The following is a 16,634-nucleotide window of genomic DNA, read 5'->3' on the forward strand; positions in this document are numbered from 1 at the left end:
GAAGCTTACTGAAGTAAGTAATTGTTTAGGAGCTGGAGCTATCACATTGCTGTTCTATTTTATTTTCAGTTTTGACCTGACCAGAAATAATAGCAAATGTCTTATTTTTCAAAAGTGCTCAGTGGATAAATCCATACTGGATTTAGTAGCAGACAGTTGTATCTTATAAATCTTGTTTACTGGTTGGGGTTTTTTTGTGCAACTGAAGTAGTTGCTCTGACCATTTGTTGTGGTTTTTTAATGCCTCTCTTGGCTGACAATCAATTGGGACTGATAAGAGATTTTGGAGAGCTTTCTGGTAGAGTGGCAGGCTGTGTGTCAGTACAGCATGACAGCTATCTTACTGAGTAGTAATTTTCTACGTGCATTTGTGTTTCTTAATGTTATTGTCTTTGTTCTGGGTTGTCTGATGGACACTGCTGTTATTCATGTCATCTGTTTTTATTTAGAGAAGAAGATTTCACAAAGAGCATGTACCCATCTGTGAATGGTAGCAGTAATACCCAACCACACCAGCATTTTGATCAGAAGAAAGTTAACCTCATATGTGATGTGTTGAGAGCTGCCATGGAACACATTGACCCTCAAAAGTGAGCGCTTTCTTCTTGTAGGTGAAGGGAACCATTAGGGAGATTTCTAGTAAGTCACTGGCAGAAAGCAAAGCTGTCTTTGACATCAGTTATTTTGCTTCAGGTTCTCTGAGATGAGCTTGTGCTCCACAAAACTTAGGTATACCATACCTTCCTTCTGCTGAGGATGCTGTCCTGGAAACCACAACATCTGATAATTCCACACATAGCAAAACAGCATTTTACTACCAGAATTAAAATAATAGATGCAGGATGCTTATAAGGGTTCAAGAAGTACAATCTGTTTAGGATCAGTGTGGTATGGGGGTGGAGAGACATGAGCAAGATTCCCATATCAGTGGGTTGCTGACTGTTTGAAGCAGCTGGCCTTTTGCAGAGACCTCAGCTGTTTCATTTGAGACTGAATTGTTTTGTAAATCATCAGCTGCATATTTCTGAATTATTAGCTTTTTGGTAGCCATCCTCCTTGGATGAATCAACACCAGACAAGGATAAAAGGTGGGGAAATGGGATAATAACAGTGTTTAGTGAAACGGTGTTGAACTATGGGCAGCTTACATGTTAAACAGTGGATAGAGGAGCAACAGGTGGTGAGTTGCTGCTGAGCCCTGAGAATTTAGACACTTTTCAGCAAACTGTTTCAGAAAACAAAGCATGTCCTTAGGTGGAAAGCTGTTTTGAAATAGTAACTCTGAAATGTATCGAAGTAAAAATAACATCCTACAAAGCTTTCATTTTATAAAATAGGCTATTTTCATGCCAAATTTCCTTTTGAAAACTGTCCAGCTATCTGAACTTTCAGAGAGACATGTGTTCTCTTCATTATGCTGGCTGGCATGGTAAGGAAGTTCATTGTACTCAAAACAAACCTCCAGCTTTGTGACATGTTTGAGGAGTCATGCTGAGTAGAAAAACCTTTCTGGTATATTCTGTTCTGAGAAGTTTCTTTTTTTTTTTTTTTTTTTACTAAAACATAAATTAGAACTTGCAAAAACCGTGTTAAAAAAGGAATAAGCAGTGTTTGCCTTCCCACTTTTTCATTCACTACTTCCCTTTTTTTTCAGATACTGCCTATCAATACTGACAGCACATGTAAAGAAAAGTCCACCAGAACTGGAAATTGCTCTCCAGAAGGTTCATGATCTTCGAGGTTTTGTATCAAGAACTCAAAAGTTTTGAAAATGGGTGGTTTGCAGGAGCTTTCTGTTAAGGAAACTTCCCTGTCCAACCATCCAAGAGCCATTCTGGTAGTCACACTCACACCACCTGAGCTGGGACTGAAGCCCCTTTGCAGCTACACACCCCACACTCACACGGTCAGATCAGGTTTCCTTACCAGCTCAACCCCAGGTGTTGCACAGGAGAGTCTCAGATGTCCAGATCCTTAAAATAATTTAATTTTGGTGCAATAGCTAAATAACAAAATAACAACTCAAGCCAGTGCCTGTGAGAAGGGACCCTGAACAAAGGACCCCCTGGCCTACAAGGGCTTTTATACCCTCACAGTCTCTCCCCACAGAAGTATGGTGGTCCTCAGCTCCTGCTGTGTCTCCAAGTGTCTGGTCTCGTGGCTGGGCCACAGGTCCCCAGGCCCAAAGGGTTGGCAGTTCACGGCCCCCAGAGCTCAGCCTGCAGCTCCCACTGCAGCTGCACACCGAGCTGCCTGCTCTGAATGCATTCCTCAACACTTTCATTTGTTAGCATGGCTCACCCAGAAAATTATTTTAAAGTGACTGTTTATGGAGTCAGCCAGAAAACAAATGTACTTGAAACTTCTATTTGTTTAGGTACAGCAGCATATCAGCTAAGATATGCTCCTGTACATGCCCTGAGCTCATCCTTTTATCTAGGTTTGTCAGCAGATACCCCAGAGTTGGACCTGTTCTTGGTTTCCAGTTGGAACTCTAGTTCTCCAAGCATGGGATAGAGAGTTCCTATTCTGGGTCCTAGTGTCTCAGGCTGGCAAACCTTAATTTTGTGCTGATGCTTCTAAGTTGTCACAGTTGCACATTTAAGAATTTACTGTGCTTGGGATGGTTCTTGAAGGTGCCCAGGAAAGGCAAAGTAACCACTTCTGCAAGACAGAATAAGCTGTTAGTTTGAGGGTCCCTGTCTGATGTCAGGGTTGTGCTTGAGGATGCATCCTTCCTTCACATCAGGGTTCCACTGCTGGTGGTGTAACAGATCATATCATAGCTTCTTTATCTTGTTACAGAAAGCGTTACTCCAGATATCAAAGCCGTGAGTGCAGAAGAAGCACTGAAGTACCTGCTTTTCCTTGTGGATGTCAACGAATTGTATGAGTATTCCTTGGGGACATATGACTTTGATTTAGTCATCATGGTGGCAGAGAAGTCTCAAAAGGTCTTTGCTTATAGTTCCAGCGAAGGAACTAATTTTTTGCTTTCTCAAAGGTTCTTTGGAGTCTGTAGATGAGAGTGCATATTCTGTTAGTAATGGCTCTCTACCCAGGCAGGATTCCAGTTGCTCAGAAGTCCTATGTGTGCTTGGGGTGGTGCTCAGAAGCTGTCACATCTCTACATCCCTTAGTACTTCTTGAGTACAGTTTTGGAAACTTGTACTCAAGGTGAAATGGTGTTCTTCTAGAGCAGTGGGGCAAAATACCTCTGGGGAAGGGAGGGACTGGTGTCTGAAGTGTTGTGACTGCATGCTTTCCATTCCCAGCTCTGTACTCTTGCCATTCTTGCTTATTTAGTGGTGCTTATGATAGCAGTGTGTATCTTCACAAAGATTTAATGTGAAGTCTCTGAGTGGAAATGCCCATCAGGATCTGCAGAGTTTCCTAATGTTACAGTAAAGGCTCTGTCCATCAGTTAGAACACCCTATTCATGTTAATGGGTTTTATGACCTTTGGTGTGGGGGACATCGATCAGCTTTATGGCTGCAAATTTATACATGATAATATCTAATAGCAACTAATATCTGATATGACATAACAGCCTTGAAATTTAAATGTCACCAGCTTTTAGATACTGCCAAAGTCTATGTGGGAGGCAGGTAATTTAAGTTAATAATTCCTGGCGAGAGTACATATACAGAATTGATCTCTGAAATTACTTACATTTGGAAAGAAAAAAAAAAAAGCCTTTTTTTAGGGTATTACATACTTTCAAATATGGGACTCTTTCTTGGTAAGGATGGCGGCAAATAAGGATTTTTAGCATATTAGCTCAACTGCAGTTCTTACTATTCTTTGCAGGACCCAAAAGAATACTTGCCCTTCTTAAATACCCTCCGGAAAATGGAAACCAATTATCAGCGATATACAATAGACAGACACTTGAAGAGATACACAAAAGCTCTTGGGCACCTCAGCAAATGTGGTAGGTGTCCTAAGGAGAACTTCTGCAGTGTAACATTTTAATTTTGGGTAGCCTTTTGGGTAAAATATCTGAAGAAAGAGAAGGATTGCACAAGGTCATCTTCCCTCCTGGTAATGCATGGTGAACTTCTGCTGCATGCTTTTTGAATGGTAGCTTGGTGCAGGGAGTGATCAGGAAGCCTAAGTTTTGTTTTGTTCCTGCTTAAGTGACTTGTGCCCAGTTGGTATCTGTGGCAAAAGCGGAGCAAACCTCAAGGAAGTGAACACCCTGATTTTACAGTAGTAGAACAGGTGCTTTTTTGCTCTTCCACCCAAGCACCTCTAGTTGCTTCTTGATGTAATGAACCCAGACTGTCTGGGAAAGCTGTGAGGGCTGTGTGCTTTCTCTTTTACTTTTATGAAAAGTACATTATTTCTGCAGGTCCTGAACACTTCTCTGAATTTCTGAACTTGGTGAAGGATCAGAATCTGTATGGTGAAGCCTTGAAGCTGTACCCCTCTAGCACTCAGGAGTACAAGGTGTGTAAGCATGTGACACTGCAGTGTCCATGCTTTTCAATCTCTTATTCAGGTGTTTGCATGTCCTCAGCACTTTGCATGAGGGCAGGAATGAAACAGCAGCTGCTTGTGTGCAGGTTCTGCAGGTGATTGCTGTTCCAGTGTTGTCTGAGACCCTCCTCTGAGATGATGGCTGGAATGACTATTAGGACTAACCCTATGGGGCCTGGTCATTGAAGGACTGGCTGTTATTTCTTTGGTCCCGTGACCCAGAGAGCACATGGAATTCCTGTTTCTTGTGCTGCACTATCTTGTGGTGTGCTGATGAACTTCCATTACCACAGGAAGACTTCTTCCTGTCTTGATTTCTGTCTGGCTTGCAGATTGTGTGGAGATGCTTTGTTATCCTTAAACTGTTCTGAAAAGTGCTATAGAGCTTGGGACACTTGCAGCTGTGCAGTTTTGTACTATGTAGTGTCCCTTGTTGGTTTCGGTATTACTGAAGAACTTTAGCTTGCCCAAGGCTGAGATAAAATGTAAATGCATTTAATATAATTTTATTTAGCTATTGTAAATACACAACACAGAAGCCTTTGTAAAAGGAGTAGATTGAGTAAGAGGGGAAATATAGAAACTTGGTCTATTTGCAACACAGTGAAAGCAGAAAGGACTCTTTACTCATGAGGGACGTCTGTTCCTGAGTGATTCATTGGGAGTCTTCTATTCTTTTTGTATCCTTCAAGTCAAATCCACCTGCCCCTTCCTTATGGAGCTAGTGAGCTTCAAATAGCCTGTGCCTGGAAGTGCAGGGCTTGCTTGTTCCCTTGTGCCAATGTTTGCCTCCTGAATTAAGTTGGTTCAGAGAGACATTCTGACAAAAACTGCTCATGTGAGTGGGGAAGAAGGGTCTGATTTCTTGCAGTATCTAGTTTACCCGGCCTTTGGTTTGGAGAGTTAGGTACCTCCCCACGTCACTTGCTTTGGCCCTGCGAAATGTCTCCATGTGCTGATCATCAGCCTTTGGCTTAATAAAAAGTTTGAAATTAGGTAGAAACATTGTGCCTGGAAACCCCTTGGAGGAGGGGGTAGTAGGCTTTTGTTGATGGGCCCTTAATATTTACTAACAGAGGACTGCTACGGCTTTACAGCTAACTTTTTATTTTTCTTCTTGCAGGATATCAGTGATGCGTATGGGGAGTACTTGATTCAGAAGCAGCTGTATGAACAGGCTGCGTTGGTATTTGCTCGTGCTGGCATCTTTGCCAAAGCACTTGATGCTTTTCAGAGCAGTGGCAGCTGGCAGCAAGCCCTGTGCATGGCATCACGGCTTGGTTACACACAGGATAAGCTGTCCAGTCTGGCACGGAGCATGGCAGGTAGGCCTTGAGGAGATGGAAGTGTGCAGAGCAGAAGTGGCTGTTGTTATTTATGGTTCATTTTGGTTTTTTCTAAAATTCAGTGAAACCCTCAGTATTCAGCAGCATTTTTTTTAAATGAGAACAAAGATCCCCTGCTTCCCAAGGATTTGTGCAATCACCTTTGTTTCTCAAAAGAACCTAAATGTGTTGGAGCTATGTTGGTAGGCGCCCAGGAGTTGCCAAGCTAGCTGTGGCCTTGGCTGTCCCATGCTGACTGCTTCTTGCATTGTCTCCTTGCAACTGGTTGCTAAACTGCTCTTCCAAATTGCCTCCTTGGTTAACCTCAGGGAATAGACATGCTCTGAAGTGTGTGACATTACTGAGGCCTCTGGACATCACTGATGCAAGTACTGTGCCTAATCACAGATCTTGAAAGCTATTGGATAATTCAGAGCTGCATTTTAATGTTTTCCACTTAAAGCCTGCTAGCAGCTAGGACCACATGGTACATGTAAAACTCTGTGCTGTCCTGATGCAGGAGAAAAAGGCAACTGGTCTCAGAATTTGTGCTCACTAGTGCATCTCGGACTGCATGTGTGAGATGTGTTGTGGACCTGGCATATATTGCAGCAAGAGAAATGGAGCACTGTCCTGATTTTAGCCTTACCCAGAGGTCAAGTTTGTGAAGGGCCCGCTTAACACAGTGGGAATATGGCTTCTGGGAGTGTAGTCTTCCACAGTTGGATACTGCAGTATTTGCTTTTTTTGAATCCTTCATGTCTTGCCTTTAGTACTTTTTTCTGGTGCCCTTCTTAAATTACAGCTGTAATTTAGTGATTGAGTGTGTGTGTGAGCAGATAGGAAGTGCTTCAGTGAGTGGGATTTTCCTCTGCTTTGCAGTTCTGTGGCACAAAATCTAGCTGTTTCTGAAAAGCTGAAACTCCACCTTTTCTTGTAGGAAAACTAGTTGAACAGAGAAGGCATGCAGAGGCAGCCATACTCCTGGAACAGTACTCTCAGGTAACATATCACCCTCGTGTCTGTGCCCCAGTAATACCCTCTGTCAGATAGATACACCATCTGTGTTTTCTCTGTTCTCCTGCACCACATGTGACTCCGTGCATGCTGACAGCAAAACAGTCTGTGCCATGGGCTCCCTTGGGGAGGGCAGAGCAGGTCCAGGTGATGCAGTGAGCAGGGTGGGGATAAACACTGTGTCCCTGAGTTTTTCCACTCACGAAGCTGCCCGTGCTTTGATATGGAAACCTTTTGTCTCAGACAGCTGAAGCATGAGGGCTGGAGTAAGGAAGACAGAGTTCCAGAGGGGTTTCCCCTTACTGTGGGAGGAGTAACATAGCTGTGGTGGGTTTGTGGTTTTTGTTTGCTTGTTTGGCTTTTTTATGTCAACACTTCAAAGTACCTGGCATAGCAGTGTTTTCCTGTCTTGACTGTGATGCTGCTGCACAGAAGTATGCATCTGAATAGCTGCTACCTGAATGTGTATTACTAGCATCAGTAGCAGCCCATGGTTGCTCTTTCCTTCTAGGACTATGAAGAGGCTGTTCTCCTGCTCTTAGAAGGGGCTCTTTGGGAAGATGCTTTAAGGCTGGTAAGACATTTCAGAGCGCAAGAATTGTGGAAAGGAAGTACTTGTTTAGAGTGCAAGAACAAAGGGATGTGATCTGGGTTAGATCCTTAAATAATACATTCTTTCCTTTCCCTAATCTAGATTCACAAGTATGATAGACTGGATATCTTGGAGACCAACTTGAAACCTGCTATTCTGGAAGGTGAATCTGCAAAAATCTGATCTCTGTGCTATAGAGGCTAAAGAAGGTCTTTACTGGCTCTGAGGGAAGTCACAGCACTCCAGTACTGGAAGCTGTGTGGAAGCTTTGCTTCCACCTAACTGATGCATCTCAGTTAGCAGCGTTTGGCTCTGCTCAATGCATATCGAAGCCCTGCAGTGTCATGGGCTCTCTTTAACTTAGTCAGGCTCCTTTTAAGCTTTTCCAGAGCTCACAGTCACAAACTGAAGAGGTGTCTGTGTGTGCATGTCCATGAACAAGCAGGACAGTCCTGGTTCCAGAGAACATGTGGCAGCAGGGCTACGAACTAGGAAAATGGGTAGCAGCTATAAGTTTTGAGTAGTTCTGAGGAAAAAAAATACTTGGTAGCTGTATTCTCCCATCCAGGGAGGATGTTTTGTTACCATTGTTCGTTGTTCTTCTTCTCAGATTATGGACTTTACTAGTTGAATTTTTTTTCTTTAGTTTAAATCTAATTAATGGAAAGAGACTTAAGCCACAGAACTTTCTGGTCTTCGTGTATCAGAAACAAGACTCTGCTAGAAAACACTTGTATGGCAGGTTAATTCACTCCACATCCAAGGGTATCTTGTTTGGTGGTCTCCTGTATTATAAGCTTTGAATTTTCTTCTACTTAAGTCCTTTTGTGTGCTCTGTACCTGACTTCTGAGCTTCTTGAGGACTGTGCTTGTGTAAAAAATGCTTTTCTGTTTCTGTTGCACAAATGTTGATGTTCTGATTTTCTCAATGAGCAGCTCAGAAAAGTCAGCTGATCTTCCTAGATTCTCAGAAAACAGCATTTCTTCGCTATAAGAGTCGCCTGCAAGTGGTCCGAGAGCTGAAGGAGAAGGCCTGTGAGAGCCTGCAGGGTTGGTATTGAAGTGCATATGACTTTATCCTGCATAAGTAACTATGATCATCTTTTTCTTTGTGGTTTCCTTTTGCTCTGGTAGAGCTGTGCTCTCCCCCAGCTCCAGTAGCACCTCCAGCAGGTAGAACAGCACTCTCCTCACGCCCTGCTCATACCATACTTGGAGTGTGGTTGTTTTGCCTTCCTTATTCTGTATTTTCAGTGCTATCTTGTGTAACAGCTTTCATGGGATCAAAACGCACCTGGAAGCTCTTCAGAATAACACAGGGTTGTCTCCACAGTGCCATCTTGGCTGGGTGAGACAGTGCTCTGCATGTCCTTTGTGCTGAGTACCTGTAGCCATATTCACCTGCCAGCTCACACAGGCTCAGGGGATTTTTCTGAAAGCAGAATGCTTTGTCCTGGTGCAGATCTGCTGCGCTGAGATTGCCATCCCTCTGATTGTGCTGTTCAGTATCACTGTCCCCACCAGGGAAGAGGAGCACTGTTGTTCTCACAATTGCTGTTTCTTCTCGTGTGCTGGCTGAGTGGGATTGAGAGCCATAATGCTCCAGGACACCAGCAGGTAGAATGAATCTGCCCAGCAAACTACATTGATCACCCAGAGAGATAGCTTGAAATAACTCTGATCTTTTTCCATACTGTGACAATTGTTACCGTGTTTTACAGATTATGACATGCCAAATTGCCCAGAATTGGAGCTTTTCTCTGAAACCAGCAGTATTGTGACAGCCAGTGACATGAACAGCAGATATTCACACAGCAATTCAAGGATATCAGCGTAGGTATCTGCCTCCAAATTAGGTAGTGACTATTCTGGCATCAGCATTTGGCAGGTCAGCTTGCTCGTGCTTAGAATGCTCCTCCTTGCAGCTGTGTGTGCCTTGAAGCTGCTTTAATTACAGGCATTTCATAGTTATTTTAACTCCTACTGGAAGGGAAAGAGGAGAAAATGCCAGAAGCTACTAGTGCAACTGAGTGCCCAGCAGAGGAGCTGTGAGCACAGACTCTGGGCGGGATCTGGCTCTGTGGGTGTTGGGCATGTTGCCAAAATAGCTGGCTGTAGAAAGCTTGACACAGAATACAGGCAGAGCCTCTCAAACATTAACAGCTTGTGCGCATGACTTGTGTTCTTTGTCCCTGGTTCTGCACTTGGTGTGTGGGGGTTGCTGCTAAATCTCATACCGATGTCTTCCCACAGCGGGCGTCTGCGTTGTATTTGAGTGCTCCTAAGAATATGGGCTGCAGTGTGGGGTGTGGTGTGTTACAGGCTGGTGTACTCTGTGGGACCACTTCTGAATTCCCAGCTGAAATGTAGAAAAATACAGTTGTGTAAAAATTGTGGGCTTCTTAGGGAACTTTTTTTTTTGTGGACCGGATGTAAAGAGAAAGAGAATGTGGCCTTAGTATTCAGCACACCTGTGCCAGAGCGTGCTGATCACTTGGGAACAATATACAGCTAAGTCTGGCCTATGAATTAAGTTGCTTTCCTGTGATAATGAGTAAGAGGCTCTGGAGACAGCAAAAATTAAAATGTGCACACACAAGTGCCAACCCTGGCACCAGTGTTTCAAGTGGAGCTCATCTTTGCCTGATAGTGACTACTGCTTTGTGCTTAAAGTCATGCTTTAACCTTGCTGGAACACAGAGCAGTCTTTTTTGTGGTAGAGAAACAGTTTGACTCCTGTCTGGTGTTTCAGACCACAAAGGATATGGGTTTAGTAGCACTGAAAACTTTGTCACAGTGCTGAAGTTTACACACAGTCCCCTGTCACTATAGAGAGTAAGGACTTGAATAACAAGTCTCATGCACACTGTTGATGTTCCTTCAGACTTACCCTGTTAACAGCCAGTCCTGTTGTGCATCCTGTAACTGAGTGCACTCCTTTTCAGGCGATCCTCAAAGAATCGGCGCAAGGCAGAGCGTAAGAAATACAGCTTGAAGGAGGGGAGTCCTTTTGAAGATATTGCCCTTCTGGAAGTCCTGGGAGAAAGTGTTCGTGCTGTTGAGTCTGTGAAGGGTAGGACGCTTGGTGGTCTTAATCCACTCTGCTTGTGAGGACAGCTGAGGCACTGTGCCCCCTCTTTTTCTTACTGTGTGTGTTGGAAGGAAAAGTTGCCTGGTCCGTACAACTATCTGTGTTGAACTTTGGTATAGTTCCTCTGGCTCTGTGGTTGGAAGAACATGTGATAGTGTGAGCTCCCTGCATTTGAAATTTGGGAGCAGAGAAGCAAGGCCTTGTCTGTTTCTACAGACAAGGTTTGTCTTACTTTTGTATTCCAGCACTGTGGGGGCTGGATAGGGACAGAACAAGCTCTGAGTTGCCACTCTCCTTCCTATGCACTGATAGCAAAGAAATGCAGCTGTTTATTTAGCATACTTGCGTTAATTGCTATTGCTTGTGCTTCTCTTCCCTCCTGCAGGAGATATACACATCCTTCTGAAGCAGCTTGTGCTCTTTGGTTATGATGAACAAGCTGGGGCACTGCAGCAAGTCCTGGAGGAGGTTTTGCAGCTGATGGAGACCTCCGTCCCAGAAATCTGGACTCCAGACCTGCATCAGAGCTCTGTCGACCTGGTCTGTGCTCATCCACAATACCTATCACACCTGCTATACAATACCAAGTGTTTACCAGTATTTTGTATTACTCAGCAAGAGCCCAGAATCCTTCCCTGGCTTTCAAAATCTGGTTTGCTTTTTTTTTTCTGTAGAGGTTCAGTAGACATTCTGTGCAGTATCTGCCAAGTCAGTACACACTAGATGTGTACAACAGGTATAGCCTACTGTGTCCTTGCACTGAATGCCACTTTGGACATCCTGAGGTTTGTGTTACCTTGTCCTAGTGGTGACTTCTTTTTGTAAACTTTATTTTAAGCCATTTGTAGAACACGGGAACACTGTTTTCTCTTTCAGGCCTAATGGTAGAAGTGTTAACATAGCTTTTATGTACAAGAGTAGTGGTTGTTCAACCTGGTGTTGTGAAGTGAAAAGCTACCAGACCAGTCAGTTTAGTCTGAACCAGTATATCATAAGGAGTATATTGCAAAAAGAAGGCTTATGTCAGGTTTCTAAGCTTCAGCTTAATGCAGAATAAGGAAATCACTAGGACTGTAGTTAGTTCCCTTCCAGAGTAAAAGTCTTTATTTCTAATATGTGATTTCTGAGCATTCACAGTGAATACAAGATGTTCCCCAACATCTTCTCCATAACTGCTGATCAGCAGGACTCATAAAGACAGATTAACACTTTTCTGTATGACAGGGAATTGAGACTCCCAAAAGAACTTTAAATATTGATGGTGCTGTAATGAAATTAGTACTGCCAAGTCATGACATTTACAGGGCTGTGAAGCAGTCGGTGCTGGGATAAGGGTTCTGTGTCCTTCAGAGCTGTGAGAAAGCAGTTTTCTTTCTTCCTCTATGTTAACTTTTCTGAGATATTACTGGACTTGATCACACATTCCTGGTTACATTGTACTCTGAGGTCTCCTGCAGGCAGGTGCTTCTGCTTTTAAACACTAACAGCAGAATTTCCTTTGAGGGTATCCCTGCTTTTAGCCTTGCTTAGTTCAGGTTGGAACATGGCTATTGCTTCTTATTACAGGTCTTGGGACCCAATTCAACTGCAAACAGCATTATGGCTGCCTACCAGCAGAAGAGGATGATGCCTCCTGTTGTACAAGGTTAGTTGAGGCTCTGAGTTAGGTGTGGATGTGAAATGTCAGTAAGGTTAGTGGGCTTTGAGGCTCTCCAACCATTGCCTGCCAGCAGTTGTACCAGTTATTCAGCTGTAGGCGTTTCTTGCTTTTCTTTATGATGTACTGTCCTGCCTCATGGCAAGTGAGCAGCCATCTTAACAAGGTTTATTTATTCTGAATTCCTGTGCTAAAACTGTCTCAGTTGTGCTCCTGGTTCCTGTGTGTGTAATGTCAGTCTGTTTCAAGGGAATCGAAAATCTAATTTCTTAAGGAATGTGTTAAATAATTTTTCTTGTAACTTACCTGCTGAATTTTTCTATCTGGCTTTGGCAGTCAGGCCATGGTGTTGACCAGGGCAGGCTACAGCCTGTCATGTCACCTTGCCATCTTGAAGTTCTTGCAGTTAATGCAAAATTAGGGCTGAGAGACCTAGCAAGGGTCCCAACTACCCTGTCTTCCCTCTTCCCCACTAGTCCTACAGTCTCTTCCCCTGCTAGTCCTGGAATTGCCTGGGGAAATCCTCTAATGAACCTCTAGATGTGACTTGCCTGTTGCCACTTGCCAGGGCTGGCTCCAGAAAAAACCTTGTGGCTCTTATTCACGCCAAACAGAGAGAGCTGGCTGTTGTGTGTGATTGCCCAGTGACAGGTGAATGAATGGAGTTCTGCTTTGTGACACTGCTCGTTGCTTCTTCTTTCTGAACAGTAACAATAACTGAGAGGGGATTGATGTGCCCCAGAGATTTTCTTGTGTAAGCAGCTCTGCTGGCAGCACTCCTCTGTGCAGGCTGGTGATCAGTCACTAAAGGGAAATGATAGATCTTGAGAGATTTCTCAGTGTCCTTTGAAGTAAAGAAAAGTGAAATAAGTAGTTGACAGCTCTTGAAGAACCTGTATTGCTGTTACCCCCCGTTCTGACACTTGTTCCATTTGCTTTTCAGATCCAGACATACTTACTCCACCAAAATTCAGTAAAAATCTACAGTGGAAACTGCATCTTCTGCAAGCCAAGGAATCCCTGTGAACTCTGAACTGTAATTTTTCATATAAGTTCATTATATCTTTACAGAAACTGTTGTTGTCCTGGCTTGTTGTTGTCCTGTCCTGTTCTTAGGGCTGTGCAAGCGAAGGGTCCCTCCACCTGATGCGGCTGTGACTGTGACCTCTGTGGTGTCACACTCATGGGGACAGCCACTCACATCTCACTGCAGAGGTGGTTTGTGAAGCTGGGGAGCAAAAGGCTGTGCAGCTCTGAGTGCTGCTGGCTGAATCCAACATCTCCCACCACTGTTCCCTCCCTTCTGGATGAAGCAATCCCACCAGAATGGGCTGTTTTCTCTGCCATCACTCCCTCCCATGGATGGGAGTACATGCCGTGATGACAGGCCACATTTTAAGCACTTCAGCCTGCTGTAGATCTCACCAGTAAGTCTGTACCAATAGCAAACTGTTGTAGTTGCTACACAAATTAACTGTTTTCTCTGCTGAAGCTGGATGTTGCTAATACCAGTTTTTCATCAATATTGCTTTGTTACATCAGAGTGAACCCTGCAGTGCCAACAGCCATTGCTGTCCTGAAACGGTGCTCATTCACACCAGGGAAATCTTAGGCAGAGGAAAACATGAATAAAAGCAGGGCAGGAGGTGTCAGTGTCATGCTCTGATGGGTAATACTACGTATAATTACCTAACTAATTATCTGAGTTTAAAGAAGACAGACTAATGCTGCTGTATGGCACTGACAGATCAGCAGCTGTACCCTGATAATGCTGTGCACCATTGCAGAACTGTGTCATCTGGAAACTGGTCTCGTACCTGAGAGTTGGGTTTCACCCAAGAATACTTCTGTAATCTGATGCAAGCAGTAACAGCAGCACTTCTGGGAGCAGAGGAAGAGGGCAAGGCTGGAAAACCTTTCAGTGGTAGCAGCCCCCTCTGAGTTACTTTTGGCCCAACAGCTGCTCTGTTCAATGCAGGCCCTTTCAGGTGCTATGGAAAAATGCCAGCAAAACCAAGGCACTTCATGTCTGCTGGAGGTATTTAATGACAAAGTAGTGACCTGTGTTCTTACTGCGTGGCATTAGCACATCCAGTGCTGCAGATCAGTGGGTTTGTGCCTTGTATCAGGATGGCCCTTTGGTCTTGTGCCCTGTGTGTTGTGCTGGCTTGGGCTTGTTCGAGTGGAATGGTAAAACACTCCTTTGTCAGGGTGAAGCATTGGAGTGCCTCTTGTTTCCAGCTGTTCTGAGTTATGTGGCCTGTCTGGGTGGTGTGGGGATGACTTCAGGCTGTTGTCAAGTACTGTGACTACACATTTAGTAACTTTACCAGATAACATGTGACATCTAAGCTACCATAATCTCAGTGATGCTACATGTAACATAACCTTCATGGATGGGGAGACACATGCAGAGTGCCATGGCCCCTTTCCACCACAAGAGCTGAGGTTTTTCCATAAGAGTACATGGATAAATAAGACTGGTGGGCAACAAGGACAGCAGAAATTCTTCAAACTTCATCTCATCATCTCTCTCCTTATCAGTAATTGGACACTGACACCAGAACAGCGTGGCATAGTCCTCCAGCTGAATCTTCACCTGCAAAATACACTCCAAAGTATCTTGGGACAGTTTCAGTCCACCACTGCCATGTCTTACTGGCTGATGAGTGTTAAGGTTATGTTGCTATTCTGAAGTTCTCTTTCCAACAAAGATGTCTTCTTAGTTGCTCTCAGTCTCCTGTATGGGCTTACCAGCTGTGCATGAGAGGATGTGGGAAGGCCATAGCTTCCCTGCAAAGCCACATGAAGTAACCTGTGCCAATGTCTACAAATGCTGCTTTTGTTTCCTTCATGGCCCTGAGGCTGCCCTGAGTCACAGACATGAGCTGACCCTTGTGGCTCCAGCTGCATTTAACTGTGAATCTTGTGGCTTTCCCTTCTGGCCTGTGTCTGCCATGAGGAGGATCATGGTTCTCAAGTATTTGCAACTGGTCTTGGTCCAAAATAGTTCCCATTGCAAAACATCAGCACTACTTCATCTCTGGGGCCAGCTGAAGCCCTAGTTTGTATAAAGAGTGAATCCACAGACTGGCAGTGCTTTTGTTATTGTTTCTTACTCTCTTTAAGTTTTGCTTTCTAAATTAAGGCATATTATTAATAATGTCAGCAAAAGCTTAAGTGTGACTGGTGTTTGAAATTAGGCCAGAGCCAACCCCTCACACTTACTGTACCCCATTCTGGTGAAAGATGAATGGTTTAAAAAGAGATCTTGCAGAGTGATTCATAAGGGAACAATAAATATTTTAAAGACCCAGAAAAGTGGGAAACAGCAAGGTGTTGCAGAATAGTTTGAAACAAGTAAAGAGATATCACAAACAGAGATCTTGAATTAGATACTGGACACTGCACTTGGCAATGTTCAGTAAGTTTTACTGAACTTAGCTAAATCAGCTAAAAACGGGTCCTTTAGATGAACTTAGCTCATTATAATGTGAAAGCCACGCCTCTAAATCTTAGGTTACCCCTGTCCAAGTGAAAACAGCTACCTACTGAACATGCACAATAAATTTGAAATGCTTTGTACCTTTAAATTGAAGCAGGCAAAAGATTGTCCAGTAGCTATCGAGTGGCCATGCATTTAGAAATTGGATAACTCCAGACTTCGGTATTTTGAAAATACAAACACACTGCTTGGCTGTAACTGGGTGTGCTGGCTCTGTGGATTCACCACCCAGCACCCATCTCTGCGCTGGCATGAAATAAACTCAGTTCCTTGCACACCAGGTGAAAGAACCCATTTCTGGGGACAGTTCCATGACAGGAATGTCTTTGTTCTTTTCCAGCAGCAACAAGTTTACTATTTGCCCATTGGAGTGTGTATAGCAACATGCAGCTGCATGGGGGGATGGAAGAAGAGGACACCCTCTTCCCGCAAAATGCGTTATCAAGAGTTAGAAGCAGCATTTTCCTTGTGTAGTAAAAGCTCTGCATGCTCTTTTACTGAAAGCCATTTCACCCAGAAGGCATCTTACTTAACAAGTCAGAGCTGGGCTTAGGATGAAATTGAACTGTACACACCAGTTCTGGACCCAGAAACAGATTTTTATTAGTACTGCTCTGCTGCCTCTCTGCAAATTCACATCTTGAAAATAATCAAATTATTAGAGGCTCACCAAAATTCCGATAGGGAGAAACAGAGCAGGATTAAACCACACAATTTCTGTACCAAACTCAACGTATGCAGACAAGCAACTGCAAACCTTGATAGTTTATTACTCTGGGGAGCAGTAAAGCTGATCATTTCCTATTATGCATGTATTTTTATATAAAAATGCTTAAATACATCTTTGTACAAGAAAGACATTGTCTGCCCCACTTAAAGCCTGAGCAGTGGCTATCCTGCACCCTGGTGAGGGGCAAGGCCTGCTCCATAGCTGAGGGGAAGTTCAGCAGCACTGAAATGTCAA

The 16,634-nt window shown here is 43.9% G+C and overlaps 2 protein-coding genes across 2 annotated transcripts in view; one reads left to right on the top strand and one right to left on the bottom strand.

Moving 5' to 3' along the window:
* The window catches only part of ELP1 (elongator complex protein 1), a 33,515-nt gene extending 20,274 nt beyond the window's left edge, over positions 1-13,241 (top strand). The window contains exons 22-36 of the mRNA XM_029965391.1: positions 450-590; positions 1,655-1,740; positions 2,806-2,954; positions 3,812-3,935; positions 4,356-4,453; positions 5,607-5,808; positions 6,749-6,810; positions 7,337-7,399; positions 7,520-7,580; positions 8,354-8,467; positions 9,139-9,250; positions 10,363-10,490; positions 10,894-11,048; positions 12,075-12,153; positions 13,109-13,241. Of these exons, the coding sequence (XP_029821251.1) occupies positions 450-590; positions 1,655-1,740; positions 2,806-2,954; positions 3,812-3,935; positions 4,356-4,453; positions 5,607-5,808; positions 6,749-6,810; positions 7,337-7,399; positions 7,520-7,580; positions 8,354-8,467; positions 9,139-9,250; positions 10,363-10,490; positions 10,894-11,048; positions 12,075-12,153; positions 13,109-13,191 (1,657 nt within the window). The 3' untranslated portion in view covers positions 13,192-13,241. The remainder of the gene's footprint in view (positions 1-449; positions 591-1,654; positions 1,741-2,805; positions 2,955-3,811; positions 3,936-4,355; positions 4,454-5,606; positions 5,809-6,748; positions 6,811-7,336; positions 7,400-7,519; positions 7,581-8,353; positions 8,468-9,138; positions 9,251-10,362; positions 10,491-10,893; positions 11,049-12,074; positions 12,154-13,108) is intronic.
* Positions 13,242-14,310: 1,069 nt separating this feature from the next.
* Positions 14,311-15,020, bottom strand: LOC108641935 (actin-like protein 7A). Its single transcript, XM_029965447.1, is given in 4 exon segments — positions 14,311-14,668; positions 14,671-14,823; positions 14,896-14,975; positions 14,977-15,020. Coding segments are annotated over 4 exon segments (390 nt in total). The 3' UTR covers positions 14,311-14,555.
* Between the last annotated feature and the right edge of the window lie 1,614 nt (positions 15,021-16,634).

The sequence above is a fragment of the Manacus vitellinus genome, unplaced genomic scaffold (genome assembly GCF_001715985.3).
Source record: "Manacus vitellinus isolate BGI_N305 unplaced genomic scaffold, ASM171598v3 scaffold_9_pilon, whole genome shotgun sequence".
Taxonomy (NCBI): Eukaryota; Metazoa; Chordata; class Aves; order Passeriformes; family Pipridae; genus Manacus; species Manacus vitellinus.